The sequence below is a fragment of the Parasteatoda tepidariorum genome, chromosome 9, assembly GCF_982258835.1.
Source record: "Parasteatoda tepidariorum strain Cologne lab strain chromosome 9, Ptep-v5.0, whole genome shotgun sequence".
Taxonomy (NCBI): domain Eukaryota; kingdom Metazoa; phylum Arthropoda; class Arachnida; order Araneae; family Theridiidae; genus Parasteatoda; species Parasteatoda tepidariorum.
In genome coordinates this window covers 10441700-10456847 of record NC_141763.1, presented here as the reverse complement: position 1 = coordinate 10456847, position 15148 = coordinate 10441700, and the positions used below count along the sequence as shown (strand labels likewise).

At 32.7% G+C, this 15148-nt stretch overlaps 1 protein-coding gene across 1 annotated transcript in view; it reads right to left on the bottom strand.

Annotated features, from left to right (window-relative positions):
* LOC107445955 (protein O-mannosyl-transferase TMTC1) overlaps nucleotides 1–15148 on the bottom strand; it is a 380735-nt gene that overhangs the window by 43666 nt on the left and 321921 nt on the right. The window contains exon 11 of the mRNA XM_071187075.2: nucleotides 3787–3930. Coding sequence (XP_071043176.2) covers nucleotides 3787–3930 — 144 coding nt within the window. The remainder of the gene's footprint in view (nucleotides 1–3786; nucleotides 3931–15148) is intronic.

The window sequence follows — 15148 nt, the reverse complement described above, 5'->3', positions numbered from 1 at the left end:
CTAAGATGGTCTATATGAATTTTTCAAGGAGGTTTAGTTTAAAAAGGGAAGATTATTGAACATCGAAGACTAAATGATTCAGTATAGCATTAATGAATCACATGCTTCCTGACTGCCTAATCTGCCGTAAACAAAAAATAAAAATAGTGACTTAGGTATTTTTTTTTCTACTTCTGCCCTAAATGATCGGATTCTTACAAGCAATAAGCTAGAGCCGCGATGGCTCAGGGGATAGAGCGTTCGCCTTCTAATGAGGTGAACCGGGTTCGAATCCAAGCGACGTCTGGTAGATACGAATCTGCATCCGGCTTGCACCAACCACAGTGTTGGCTCGAAATATCCTCATTGATAGGTTAGAGTCATTTTCCCATCTGGCTAACCGTGGGAGCCTCTGGTGGTCTTCCTCACCATGTAACGTTATGGCTGGTTTATTTCTACAAGAAGTCCTCCACGAAGGCAAATTTCTCCCAATACTCGATCCAAGAGTTCCCTTATCTTCTGGATTGAGTTTAAAATTGCAAGGCTACGAAGGTGAACATTAGTAGTCGTAAATCCAAAAATGTGGGTCGGCTGTTCAACGACGGTTATAAAATAAAAATAAAATAAGATGAGATTATCGAACATCAAAGACTAAATGATTCAGTATTTTGCATTAATGAACCACATGTTTCCTGACTGCCTAATCTGCCGCGAACAAAAAATAAAAATAGTGTCTTAGGTATTTTTTTTTAAACTACTTTTGTCCTAAATGATCGGATTCTCACAAGCTTTGAGCTAATCTTAACAAGGTATTTCAAAGCTCTGTCACCAAGGGAAGAAAACGCAGTTCAAGTTATTTACACTTGAAGCAAATCAATGCTTTTAAACTATATATATCATATTTCCGTTACAAATTATCTGGGCTTTAATAAATTTTAAAATAATTATGTTATATGTCCGTTCTGAACTTTTTTAAAAATCGCCAATTGGCGACATTTTTCTACCTAGATGGAAATTATCAAAATCACTGCCTTATTCTCAGTTCTTACAAATTTTAATAACCCCAGATAATGCAGCATTGGAGTAAGTTTTTCAATATTAAGAAATTAGACCACAAACGCTTTTCATTCCCAAAAAACTGTGGCTTTTCGCCATATTGATGTTTTGCGCCATTTTCAAAATTAGAATAGACAGAGCTAGCTTTCACGGCGTTTATTCATGACTGTTAGGACAAATTTAACCTTTCTAAAAAGGTTAAATTTGTCCTAACAGTCATGAATAACTGTTTCAAACTCAGAGCAGTGAAGAAAATAGCATATTATTCGCAAATTTCGTATGACGACGGTGCCTTTGAAAAGCAGAATACTGGTTTAAAATGGTGATCTCAAATTTGATAATTTATTGGCACTTACTATTAATTAGGTTATAGAATAAAATATAAAAATATCCTTTTTCTAAATAAACAAAAGTTTTTTTCTCTCACGGATTTGGATTTTTGACAATCAAAATGCCAGCAATCTAAAAAATATACACTCCCGGCTGGAGAAAGGGGTCGAAAGCTTAACCTCCCTAATGTTAAATTTATTTTTGAAGTGATACTTCTTATGCGACTTCCAACAAGGTTGCGTTAAACGTTTAACGCAACATTTTTATTGGCCGGGAAATCACGTGGTAGGATCCAGTTTTCCCTCATTCATTTCCATATTGTTTTGGTTCTCGCTAGCATAAAAGTAATAAAAGTATTGTTCTTCTATAAACTAGGAGGCTTCGCCCCCTGCTCGCTGGCGCTCGCCAACCCCCGGAACTGCTTTCGCTGTTCATTTCGGATTGCTTCGTAATCCGATGCTCGCTTTGCTCACTCATTGGATACGTTCTTAACGTCTAGCTTTTGTATACTTTTTTGAACACTGAAGTTCCGAAAACTTTTCACTGTAGAAAATTCTAAGCCTGTGCATTTCAATATTAATTTGAAATTGCAAACAGTTCACATATTTTTCTTAATCACACTATTCTAAATTTCAGTTGTTGAGAAAAGTAACTGTTGTAAGTTTTGTCTTAAAGCCTTCGCCACCAGAGGGCTCAAACCATGTGTTGTAAAACAATATGAAATAGTACTGAACGCCGGATGTAAAGCGTTGGCTTCGATGAAGATAATTTGTGAGAATTTTTTTGATAATTCGGTGAGAATTCACCCGATTAGACATATGATGCTCACTACGTGCTCTTGCGCGCCGAAGCCTATCAATTAAAATGTATTAGCGTTTTATATAATATAAATTAGCCATATGATGCTCACTACGTGCTCTTGCGCGCCGAAGCCTATCAATTAAAAATGAAAACTGTTGCCAACGCGAGAAAAGAAATATCGGTTTTATTGATACATACGTATTAGCGTTTTATATAATATCGATATTTTAGCTTGATTTGATACAGATATAATTTAATAGGGTAGTATTTTTTATTTTCAAACTTAGTGGATAACAATTGTAAAAAATGAGTAAAAACAATCCCACGAACAATGCGACGGATTTAAGGTTATGTCAAGGTACGTCTCTTGAGAATATCAATTGATTGTTAGGTTTTCTCTTTTCTAATTGCCATTTATATGTCACCAAAAGCAGCCATGAGGGATATTAAGTTATTTATTGCAAAATCTTTATTGCCACTATCCACTGCAGGTTCACAAGCTCTGGCAGACGTTACTGGTGAAGAAATTGATTATTGTGAGCGGTCTGTGATCCTTGCAGGAGATTTTAATGTGAATTTCTCGTTACCTGAAACTCAAACATTATTAACCTTCCTTAAAGACAAATTTGGATTGGAAATGATAAATGGTAGGAATGATCCAACAACCAAAGGGGTAACTACCATTGATGCAGTTTTTGCAAGAAATATTGAAAAAATAGAACTCAAACATTTCGTATCTTACTTTAGTTATCATAATCCCATTGCAAACGTTATAGATTTGGATATTTCTCCACTCGAAAATGATAATTGAAAGATGCGATCAATTGTGAATTGTAAGCATTGTTAATAAAGTTTGCCTTAAAGAAACAATATGATTTCACTAAAAATCAATTTCTACCCCTTCCTATTTTCATTTCCACATTACGAAGTTTCACTTCTTCCGCGCGGAGGGACTCCACGCACTATTTTTTCTTCTTATTTTATCGCATTAAATTAATATTTTTTTTATATGAAATTATCTTTGGAATTCAGTTAACAGTTAAAAACTGTTCTTATAATTGTGTACAAAATAAGCCACCACCGAAAATGTCTACCACATCTTACGAAAGTTTCCTTTTTCGCCTTAGGCTTGTCAAAGTCAACTTGAAAAATGAATTTTTTAAAATTTTTACTTTTTATTATTATAAAAAAAATTACTCAAATATGTTTATTTTCATTCAAAACAGAAAAATAAAGCGAAAGAAATGTTACATATGTATTAACTAGCTTTGTAAATATGTCCATCCAAAATATCAGTTTTTAAATATTCTGTTTAAAAAAAACTGAGCGCGTAATTTTAATGTAAATGACAAAATTGATAAGGTAACAATGCAATTTATGAAAGCTTTTATCAAGGTTTCCTCAAGGTTTTAAAGGTAAGCAATGTAATTTATGAACGCTTTTATCAAGGTTTTTAGAAATGTTTTAACAACTTCGAAGAATAAAATTTGACATCGGAGCTCTGGGTGGCTCAATTAGTGGTCAAACAGTTAGACTGACTTTAGTGACTAAACTTATTTTGGCGAATCGCTTTGTTAATTGCTTGCCACTGGTCAAGTGAGTAAAAAAAAGTTCACCTACATGTAGAGGGATGCTAGATTGTAGTGTGCTTTAGCGTAGAATGGATTGAAGGCTATTGCTTGTCGAAAGTGTTTTTCCTTGTCTTCGAAGTCCTCCAACAATGCTCCAAGGTTGTTGTGAGTTGTTGAATACGTTGGCCACAACCTGTAAAGAGCAGGACAATTTTAAAACATTAAAATGAACACTTATAAGGAATCTTTAAATAAAGAATCTTAAGAATAAGAATAAAAGAATCTTAAGAATAAGAATAAAAGAATCTTAAGAATAAGAATAAAAGAATCTTCGAATAAAGAATCTTAAGAATACTTATAAAGAATCTTTCAATAAAGAATCTTAAGAATTAGAATAAAAGAATCTCAAGAATACTTATAAAGAATCTTAAGAATAAGAATCCTTGTAATTATTATTTCCAAGATCCCTCGTATTATCGGTTTAAATTAATTTTTTATAAATAATAAAAATCTTAGAAATGTCTACATTTGTGGGAGACAGTATATTGTGGAATGTGTAGCTGTTTTTTTTAATTCTCTCTATATCAAAAAAATCGTAAATGAGAAAAAAAAAAACTAGTTCGAGAATTATTAACTGCTAACTTGAAGGAAAAAACGTCATGCGGGCCGCTTTATAGGTCGTAAGAATACATCTTCAGAGATGAAATTTGGCATGCTGAAAGGATTATATTTATTTATGAATTTAAATCAAAGTTAGTTCGAAATTTCAAATGGGTCGGAAAGTATTGCAATTTTAAGTGCATTATTTACAATTTTTTATCATTATTTTTTACTTTATGTTAAATTTTAAATAGCTGCATACAATTTATGAGACTTAGAAATTATAAATTATAAAGGTATGTGGTTAAAAAAATGCAGATAGTACGACTTAATAAAAAAATTTAAGATTCGACTATTAGTTTGAGAATTATTAACTGTTAAACTTGTAAGGGAAAAATACCATGTTTGGGTCAATCTGCAGTTTGCTGATATGCAAATAGGAGTTAAAATTTGACATCCAGAATGAACAACTTTCACTTGAGAACTTAACTTCAAAATTTGCTCCGAAATTCTAATTTTTTTGAAAATTGTTGCAAATTCATGTTTTTTTCACGATTTTTTTAATGTTTTTGCTTTAGATATTCATGGGATAGAGCGATCGCATTCCAAATAGGGCCATAGGTTCGGATCCCAGCGATGACTACTCGAAACGTGTTACGTTCCCAGGTCGCACCAATCACAGTGCTTATGAAAAATTTTCTCAGTTGTAGACGAATGTCCTGGCAATCGAGCTAACCGTGGTTTCAGTGGTTTTTCTCACCATATAACGTAAATGAGGGTTAGTTCCATTAAAAAAGTCCTCCACGAAGTGTAGTTGGTTCCAATGCTTGATATAGAAGTTCCCTTGTCTTCCGGATAGAGATTAAATATGCAAGGCCATGGAGAGTAACATTGATAGTCGTAAACTCAAAATTGGGTCGACTGCTCAAAGTCGGTTATAAAACAACACAATAAAACAATGATAACATTTCAATCAATCTCTTAATTTTACCGTCGAAATTTAATTCACAGATAAATATTAGTGTAAATATTCACAGAAACAATGTCTGGTAACTGACTAATTGTAAATAGTATTTTCAAACTGATTTACGTTTGAAAAATGATTTATTCCTGTTTTTGTTTCACTTTTCTTGCATGAAACAATGGAATGCACGATTGCTCTTCAGATGCGATTCGAAGCAGAAAACAATGCCATTTTGTCGAATTTTTTTAAAGCCCACTAAAACGCATCCCCGTTGCCAAAAAGTACATCATAATATAAAAACTAATTGCGAAAGTGCACAAGCGCAGGGACTAGGCAGTAGAGCTCGTGCGTAAAAATTACTCACGCTTCTGTAGTTGAATTACCATCTCGTCGAATGGCAACGGCCAATTTATGGGTTTAGTGTCGAATTATGCCCATCTGTGGCGCTGTTAATGTCCTTTTTAACTCGTAAGTTAAGTAGGGTCGTTAAACTCTGTTCAAATCTTGATGGCAACGATGGATGGATTTTTATCTTGCTTTTTATTTTTTAGTATGTGATGAAAAGAAACGGTCACTCAAGAAATTTTTTAAAAAAAATAAATAAGATAAAAAAATAAAACTTTTTAAGAGAGTTCTATGCAAATATATGAAAAAACTCTTTTTGCACACAAATGGTGCCTTTGCTTATTGCGTCAGATGTAAATGAAACGGAGAAAAGTATTTGCGATTGGTTTTAAAAGTAAAAGTTTGGCCTTTACAAAACAAATGTGAAGTTTGAAATTCTAAAGGGAACACGAATTTTCTAACTAAATTCAATAACCCACAAAGTATGAAATCTTGAATCTACGTTGTCTGCACAATTAAGAAAGAAATTCGTGCGGAATAACTTTTGATCTAATGATACCTCTTCATTTACAAAGCATGCTTAAATAATAGATGCAGATGATATTTCAAATTACAAAACTAGACATAATAGTTTTTTTCCGCATAAAGATACAGTAAAACCTCGATTATCCGAAGTAATTGAGTCCGGACCTGATTCGGATAATTGAACTATTCGGATTATGGAGATGCTACCGTGAATGACCAAAATCAAGAGAATGTCGACTTTCACCGGTGAATGTCAATAATCACTTTGTCGCTTTAATGAATGTCTGAAATATTTGTTGTAATCCGATTTTATATTAATTTATTCGCTGATATTATTACATTTATTAGATATTTTACACAGCTAAATAGCCGTTGAAGGAGGTAGGTAGCTCTTAGAGGTTACCTCATTGGCTTCAAAATTGTTACCGAAGGTACATGGGGGCCGGGACAGCATGGTTGGTAAGGCACTGAGCCCATGTCCAAGCAGTCGTGGGTTCGATTACCGTCTGCCAAAGAATCCCGTGTCGTAAATGGTGACTGATGCACGTTAAATCTGTCGAGTCACGTAGACCTCCATTTTCCAAAAACAGATCATACCTCCTGGGGTACAGACCCAGGAGTTTCCTAGCCTTCTGGAGAGGTTCAAAAGTAAGGCTACGGAGTTGAACACAGTAGTCGTAAACCCTAAATTAGGTCGGCTGTTCAACGACGGTTATAAAATCGAAGGTACATGATAGCTAACGATTTTACTTTTGGTTGGTGTCTGTTTCTTGATGAGGAAATGCCACTTCTGTTGGCGTCATGAAAAGGCAGATCAATGAACAAAATTTAGCGTCTATAAAAATAATCCCAACTGATATAATTATGCGTAAAAACAAATTTACCAATCATGAATAATAAAACTAGTTTAAATAAATAAACAATTATGTTTTTCTTTGAAGTTTGCATTTAGTTTTATATCATAAAAATGAGTTAACTTTAAAAGAAGAGTTTTTTTTTGTTTGAGATGCTTGTTTTTTTTAAATAATTTTTTTTTCTAATTTAACTTTCAATTCTAAAAGTAAATCATGAATAGCATCGTTCTTAAGACTTGGTTTCTTAAGGTCTGGTTTCTTAGGACAAGCGCCTTATCTGGGCGTCGGCGTGACGTCAACGTACCGCTGACGCCAACAAAATAGCCAACGGACGCCAACAACAAAGGTTAGCGCTGATTGGTCCATTTATGAGTTTGATAGTATGCGTCATCGAACGCTCATCTTGAACTACAATTGCCGTCCAACTCAACTGCAGTTGGATTGCAACGTGACGTTAACCACAGAAGCAATGGCGGACAACATCCAACAGCACATTGAAATCAGCCAAGGTTTTGATTTTGACATTAAACATAGCTTCTTCATTAAACATAGCACTCTTCATTTAACTCAGCTATAATGTGTTTTTTCTTGGACAAAGTCATTATTTGTTCTCTAAAACACTGGTCGACAATAACAAAATCAATACAAATTCAAAATAAATATTTGTTTACGTTATTAACGCATGCGCAATGAGAGATAATGTCTGCGTAGGACCGACTGCTCACGCTGAGCTAACAAAAAAGTATTTTTTTGGCGTCAGCTCTACGTCAACTTTCCGCTGACGCCCAGATAAGGCGCTAGTTCTAAGAAACCAGGCCTTGAGCTAACAAACCAGTATTTTGTTGGCGTCAGCGGGACGTTGACGTCCCGCTGACGCTGAGATAAGGCGCTTGTCCTAAGAAACCAGACCTTTAGTGAATTCTGACTGCAACATCGGTGAGGTTGGATCGTCAAAAAGAACTCATAACTAATCACTAAATAAGAGTTTCTCACAAATATTTCGAATATATTTTAATCTATTTATTTGTTCTGTAAAATTTTTTGCTTTGATAGTTTTTTCGTGTTTTCAGTATTTAGTGCAGATGTTTTCCCGGTCGCTGGGAAGGTCTTAATGGTCTTTCCTAAAAGTTTTCTCCAACATAAAGTCTATGGAAAAAACTCCTTGCCTCTCAAAAGTGGTCGTAAATAGAAGTGATCTTTCCCGGAGGTTTCCCCGTATCTTACTCTAAATAATATTTTTATTCATTTTAAAAAGCAAAGATCAATGCATGATGTGACTTCTACAAAATGAACCTTATATTAGTAAATTATTGGACATCAAATTTGTACAAAGCATGCTTTTCTCATAAGTCTAACAGTTTCTTCATTTCATGATTTTTTAAATTTTTTTCCACAACATTTTCTACATTGAAGGCTTATAATTCTACAAGTTGTTTCATATGTTTCGTGGATGGCTTAGATTTTGTCTATCGGTAAATGAAAAACTGTTGAGTAACTGTTAACATGGTGTGTAGCGTTTTTAAAAAGTGCTTAAAGGTGCTTATTTTCAATTTTCGTTATTTAAAAGCCCTTAAAGATGTTTTTTTCATTGGGTGTTTTTAAAAAGTGCTTAATTTTCCCTTTTCAAAAACGAGATTTTTTTTTTCTTTACCATGTCGATTTTCGCCACGTATTATGCAAAAGCGTGCTTTTCATATTGTTCTATTCAACGTTTTCACAAATCCTTTCAGCCGGTCCATAGCGTATGTAAGCGCCAATCATGTTTGATGAAATACTTGCTAGTCCGTATGTGCGTCTACTGAGTTGGGTTCGGTGAGATTCTTGTACTCTCATGTGCAACTCTGCTGCATTTTGCAACATTTCGCAATTTCAGACTTCATTTTACACCCTCTGATACCGAACCGAAAAATTTCTCGATCATTTTTTAATGGCAAATATAATCAAGAAAAAGAGTTCTTTGTCAGAAACTAGTTATTTTCCCATGATCATCTAAAGCAGAGGTCGTCAAAGTGGTCTATATAGACCCCCAGGGGTCTATTCAGTAAACGCGGGGGTCGATCTGAGACAGGGGGTCGATTCGAATCGGAAGTGTCGATTGGGGGTCGAAGAAAAAACAGCTCTTAATACGCAAATCACACATACTTAATTTGTGTGATTTGCGCTTTAAGAACTGTTGTATGTAAAATTTGTGAATTTTTTTGTAATTGACTTAATATAAGTTTCTTTATAAAACAAAATTTAATAAACATATATTTATTCGGGTGAAGCAAGCTGGTTTATAAGTCATATGCCTATGTGCGTTTGTCCAAATGTCACATGTGACGAGTATTGATGTTAAAAACGCAAATATCATATGCAGTTTCAGCTATCTTTGCAAGCTGTGAACAGTGTTGAATATTTGCAGTGTCATTATTAAAACTTTTACAGTTTTTGATAATTAGTTATTGCTTTGAAAAAACCATTCGTTTAGTTTAGATATCAATTTTAATTATCAATACATGTAAAAAAGAAGGCAAGCATTAATAATATGGATTAGTACAGTCTGAGACAAAACTGCAAGATGAGCTTGCTGAATTATTATCGGATCTTGAAGCAAAGACGCCTTTTAAAAATTTAACAATAAGCAAATTTTGGGCAAATATAAATATAATGCAAAAATATGTAAAACTTTACGAAATAGCTCAGCCATTTATGCTAGCATTTCCAAGTTCCTATATGGTTGAAGCCGATTTCAGTCACGTAAATTCAATCTTAACTAAGTACGGAAATAAATTAACTGTGGAGTTTTGAGGGGATTTAAGATTAAAATTGACCAATTTCGAACCCAATATAGCGAACCTTGCAAAAAAATTCCAGACACACCCATCTCATTGATTAAGAAGCAATGAATTTGTAGTGACTTTACTTATTATTTCTACTTACTTATAATTACTTATTATTTAATAAATATTAAGGTATTTAAATTTCGACATCAATATATTTTTCATAAAACTATTGTTACACAATGTACTATTACTTTAATAAATGTTTAAAATCATAAAATAAATGTACAAACACAGTATCTAATAGTTTTATTTTAATTAACAGAAAATTACTTTTATGGGGGTCGATGGAGATTTCGAAAAATTATATAGGGGTCGATGATCAAAAAAATTTGGCGACCCATGATCTAAAGTCTTTGAAAATTATTTTGCCCTTTGTTAATGTATAGAGTGCTTAAAAATGTTTTTTGAGTGCTTATAAAGTACTTAAAAGGAGCTTATTTTTTCTTGAAAGATTTGGCTACGCACCGTGGTTAAGAATTCGATTTAAAAAAAAAGGTGAAGGTCCATTTCCTCGGTGAAATAATTTGTGAAGGGTTCCCATTTTTAAAGATGAAATAATTTGTAAAAAATTTGTTTTCACAATAAAATACTTTCTAACGGGTTTGCTTTTACAGTAAAATAGTTTGTGATAGGTTCATTTGCGATAAAATAATGCATGAGGGGTTCGTTATCGAACCAAAATTTCTCCTAAACAAATTCTTGCTATGCATTTTAAATAAACGTAATTCGGTTTCTGTTACTAGCTTTCAAATTAGTTTTCTTTTTAGATTTAAAAATAACAAATCATTGTCATAAGATTGAAGAAACTTTTAAACAAAACAAATCTCTTTTAAAAGCATTTTCCTTAAAAAAAAATTAAAGCACCGCTTTTTTGAAAGTAATACGAAAGTATATTTTTAAACTGACACGAAAAATATAGAATAATTCATTTAAAAATGGTTTGAATGTAATTTCTAAAACATCACAGAATTCTTATTTGTATTAAAAACATAGGAAAGAGTTTCTTTAACAACTAGACGCTAGAATCGTTGCTTTGCAACCAAAAATACATTTTTTTTATTATTTTGATGAAATATCACTTTTAATCTTCCGCGCGCCTGAAAACGAACAAGGGTTATTTTTAATGAATAGAACTGAGATAAGAATTTCCCCTTCCTAAAATCCCTTTCCTATATTCACCTGCCCGAAAGATACCTCATAAATCCTTTGCGAAATCCTCCCCCCCCCCTCTTTCACATTCCGTAAGTTTTCTTCTTTAATGAAACAATGTGATTTATTAATGATCCCCCCTCCCGCCTCTACGCCTTTACCTCTCAAGTAATCCGCTTTCTGCGATAACACGCCTAATAATTAGTAAACAGAGCCAAAAGAACGAAAAAAAATATATCTTAAAATAAGGTAAGGAAAAAAACAAAAAGCTTCGCCAAACAGCAATTTACAAAATCGTGGCTTATTTTTTATAAGCGCTGCTACGAAGGTACAGAGCAACGGTGCGGCTGTATCGTGGTTTGGCTGTTTGTGTGATTTATAACTAGAATCTGAAGAGAAAGAATTTTTTTTTTCCCTATACGCACGAGATAAAGGGGAAAAGACTCCTGTTAAGTTGCTCAATTATAACGTTTTGTGGGGTAAAATCCTATTGCTTTTAATACAAAATTTCATTATATCGTTCGTAATTTATTGTATCAGAGAGACGATGTTTATTAATGCTGTTCCAATGTTTGGCGTTATTCCGGAGAAAGTTTGGCTGGAAAAAAAATATTTCTAATTATGCCCTTTGTTACGTAACTGAATAAGGCCGAGGAAAAGAAAATTCTGTGCTAAGCTTTACTTTATGTAATTATACTGGTTTTAACAATTCATTGGCTGTAGCTGAGGGTAATTAAATAGATAGATTGTGCTTTTTTTTCTCAATTAACGAGAAGTGTTTTCATTCAGAAAACGTAATGAAAACTAATCTTATTTAACTTAAGAAGAAAATAGTCAAAATCACAACTCGGTAAATCTAGTTTCGTAAAAGAAAATATCCATATACATGGTTATAAAATTATAGTAAAAATAGTATCTATATACATCTTCATAAAATTATAGTAATTAAATAAATAGATTATTCTTTTTTTTTCTCAATTAACGAGAAGCGTTTTCATTCAGAAGACGTAATGAAAACTAATCTTATTTAACTTAAGAAGAAAATAGTCAAAATCACATCTCGGTAAATCTAGTTTTGTAAAAGAAAATATCCATAGACATGGTAACAAAATTATAGTAAAAATAGCATCCATATACATGTTCATAAAATTATAGTAATTAAGTTGATAGATTATTCTTTTTTCTCAATTAACGAGAAGCTTTTTCATTCAGTAGACGTAATGAAAACTAATCTTATTTAACTTAAGAAAATAGTCGAAATCACATCTCGGTAAATCTAGTTTTGTAAAAGAAAATATCCATAGACATGGTAACAAAATTATAGTAAAAATAGCATCCATATACATGTTCATAAAATTATAGTAATTAAGTTGATAGATTATTCTTTTTTCTCAATTAACGAGAAGCTTTTTCATTCAGTAGACGTAATGAAAACTAATCTTATTTAACTTAAGAAAATAGTCGAAATCACAACTCGGTAAATCTAGTTTTGTAAAAGAAAGTATCCATGTGCATGGTTGTAAAATTATGGTAATAATAGTATCCATATACATGTTCATAAAATTATAGTAATTAAATTGATAGATTATTCTTTTTTCTCAATTAACGAGAAGCGTTTTCATTCAGTAGACGTAATGAAAACTAATCTTATTTAACTTAAGAAGAAAATAGTCGAAATCACATCTTGGTAAATCTACTTTTGTTTCTCCTAAAATCAAGACATCGAATGGCACAGATCAACTTTCTCTAATCGGACAGTTATTTTTTTTTAAAACTCATGTATTGTGGTAAGACTATTGCTTTAAAGTCATCATTTTCCAGGAGAATTAAAAGATCCTTACCAACCATGTTTTACTAACAATTTGGATACCCGTGACTAGAATTGGTAAAAAATAAAAGTTTGAACGCATACATCACACCACTTTATTTTTTTAAAAATAAAGCTACATTTTGTAACACCTCAATATAAAAAATCAGAATAAAACGGATAAATGCACCTGTCGATTTAACACTTTACACAAAATACACTGTCGATTTAACATTTGAGACACTTTAGGAATTTTTTTATTTCTTATTATTCAATGGCTATTTCGTATGAAAGTACTCTATTGATTATTTTAGAGAATAAAAAAAAATTGGTTTATCAAAACGTTCAAATAAATTTGGTCTGCTTTCTTCGGGGTTTAAACGTCGTGTTCAAAACATAGATGCGGTGGTTGAATTTATAGATTAGGAAAAAACAAAGCAAAACAATAAACCTTATAAGAATACCGGGCACCCTAAAACCAAATTTTAATGATGAAAAAATTCCTATTGCTCGCATGTTTTCAAGACAATCATGGCAAGTATATAAATTATAACTTTCAAATAAATTTGTTCTTGGTGCTTTGGAGTTCAAACTTCGTGCCGAAAACATAGATGTAAGTGGTTGAATTTACAGATTAAAAAAAAACAAAGCAATAAACCTTATAGAATATCGAGTGCCCCTACCCAAACCAAATTTTAATGATTTGAAATTTATTGTTCGAATGAAAAAAAAAATTGCTCGCTTGTTAAGATAATCATAGTGTGGTGATCCATAATTACTTTCACTTTTCTTTATCTGTCAATCACAATTTTCGCGAAGTGAAACTTTTAATTTGGAACAGAAAACCAGAATTGGGAACTGAAACTAAAATCTGTCTATCAAAATTCTGATCCAATAATCTTATTTCTCAAATTAAATCTAGCCAATCATTGCACATTAAAGGTGTGACTAATTCATTTCTCTGATGAGATCCGAACCGAACACATCATCTTTCTCTGTTGAAACTCATTGCAAAAGGACATGCAGTCCTAACTCTCATTAATCTTATTATTTTGCATGTAGCGTGTTTGTGATGGGGTTAATAAAATCTTAATGTTTAACCTGTAAACCTTCTGATACTTCAAGTGTACCTACACACCACAACAATCCCATAATAGCAAGTATATAAATTATAACATGCATCAAGTAAGTGCCAATTAGTTAATGGAAGCAATTAAATCACGTTTGTTGGGAACAAATTAAGATTTTTGAAAAATGTGTAAAAAATCTATATACATATTTCTCTTACACGGCGACAAGAAAAAGCCTCATTACGACTCCCCGAATGGCAACGCTAGAAAATCGACCCATGATAGCTGCTAATAATGTCACATGCCAAATCTAGCTAAGGTGGCTCAACATATAGCTCTTTTAAAAACGGAAACTGAAATAACCAGAGAGAGAATTCTCACTAAATGTGATCTCTTCCGAAATTCATCCTATCAGCTGCGGCAATCTCATACTATTAAGCTAGGCAGAAGTGAGTAGTCTTTGTCGATAGATCTCTATTTTAGTATTTTGTTGAAAGCGCTTTTTTTCACGAATTTATATATTACGAATTTATTTGACGGTTTTTGATTTATATCACTAATTATACTATAGCACATTTTTAATAAGTTTAACGAATTACGCGTCATTTATTTGAATTCAAATTTATTTTAATGACTTAGTATTTACTAAAAAGATGTAATTTTTTTTTTTGAAAAAAAGTTGTTATATGGATTTGAATTATTGTTTTGAATTCTTAGAATTTTGTGCATTTGCAATGTACCTAAGTTAGTAGCGAGCGAAGCAAACCATATAAGATTGCGTAGCAATTTTCTGGGGTTGGCGAGCGTCAGCGAGCAGGGGGCGGAGCCCACTAGGAAAATTTTAATTCTTAAATAGCGCATGGAACTTGCTTTTCCCTCTGCAAAGCATCTTAACTAGTGGCCGGAAGTAGCGCGCTACAAGCGGTGAAACCAAAGTAGTCGCTACTTTTTTCCGTCGTTTGTAGTATAGTGCACTACTTTTTAAAAAAAGTGAGAAGTGCGATGCAAAAAAAAAAAAAAAAAAAAAAAAATGTTTGTATAAGAAACAAAGCTCAAACGCAAATTTTTTTTTTAATCTGATGGGTGCAAATCCTTCGCGAGCCTGTCAACGCGAGCACTGAGAATGTCCCGGTGGCCGTGCTTCAATAAGATATAGGGGAGAGTCGGGTAGCCCCGCCCACTTAAAGAGTATTGCTTATATTTCTGTTTAATATTGAGTAACAATCAATATTTTAGCATGTTTCTATTGTCTTATCATCTAATTAAATAATG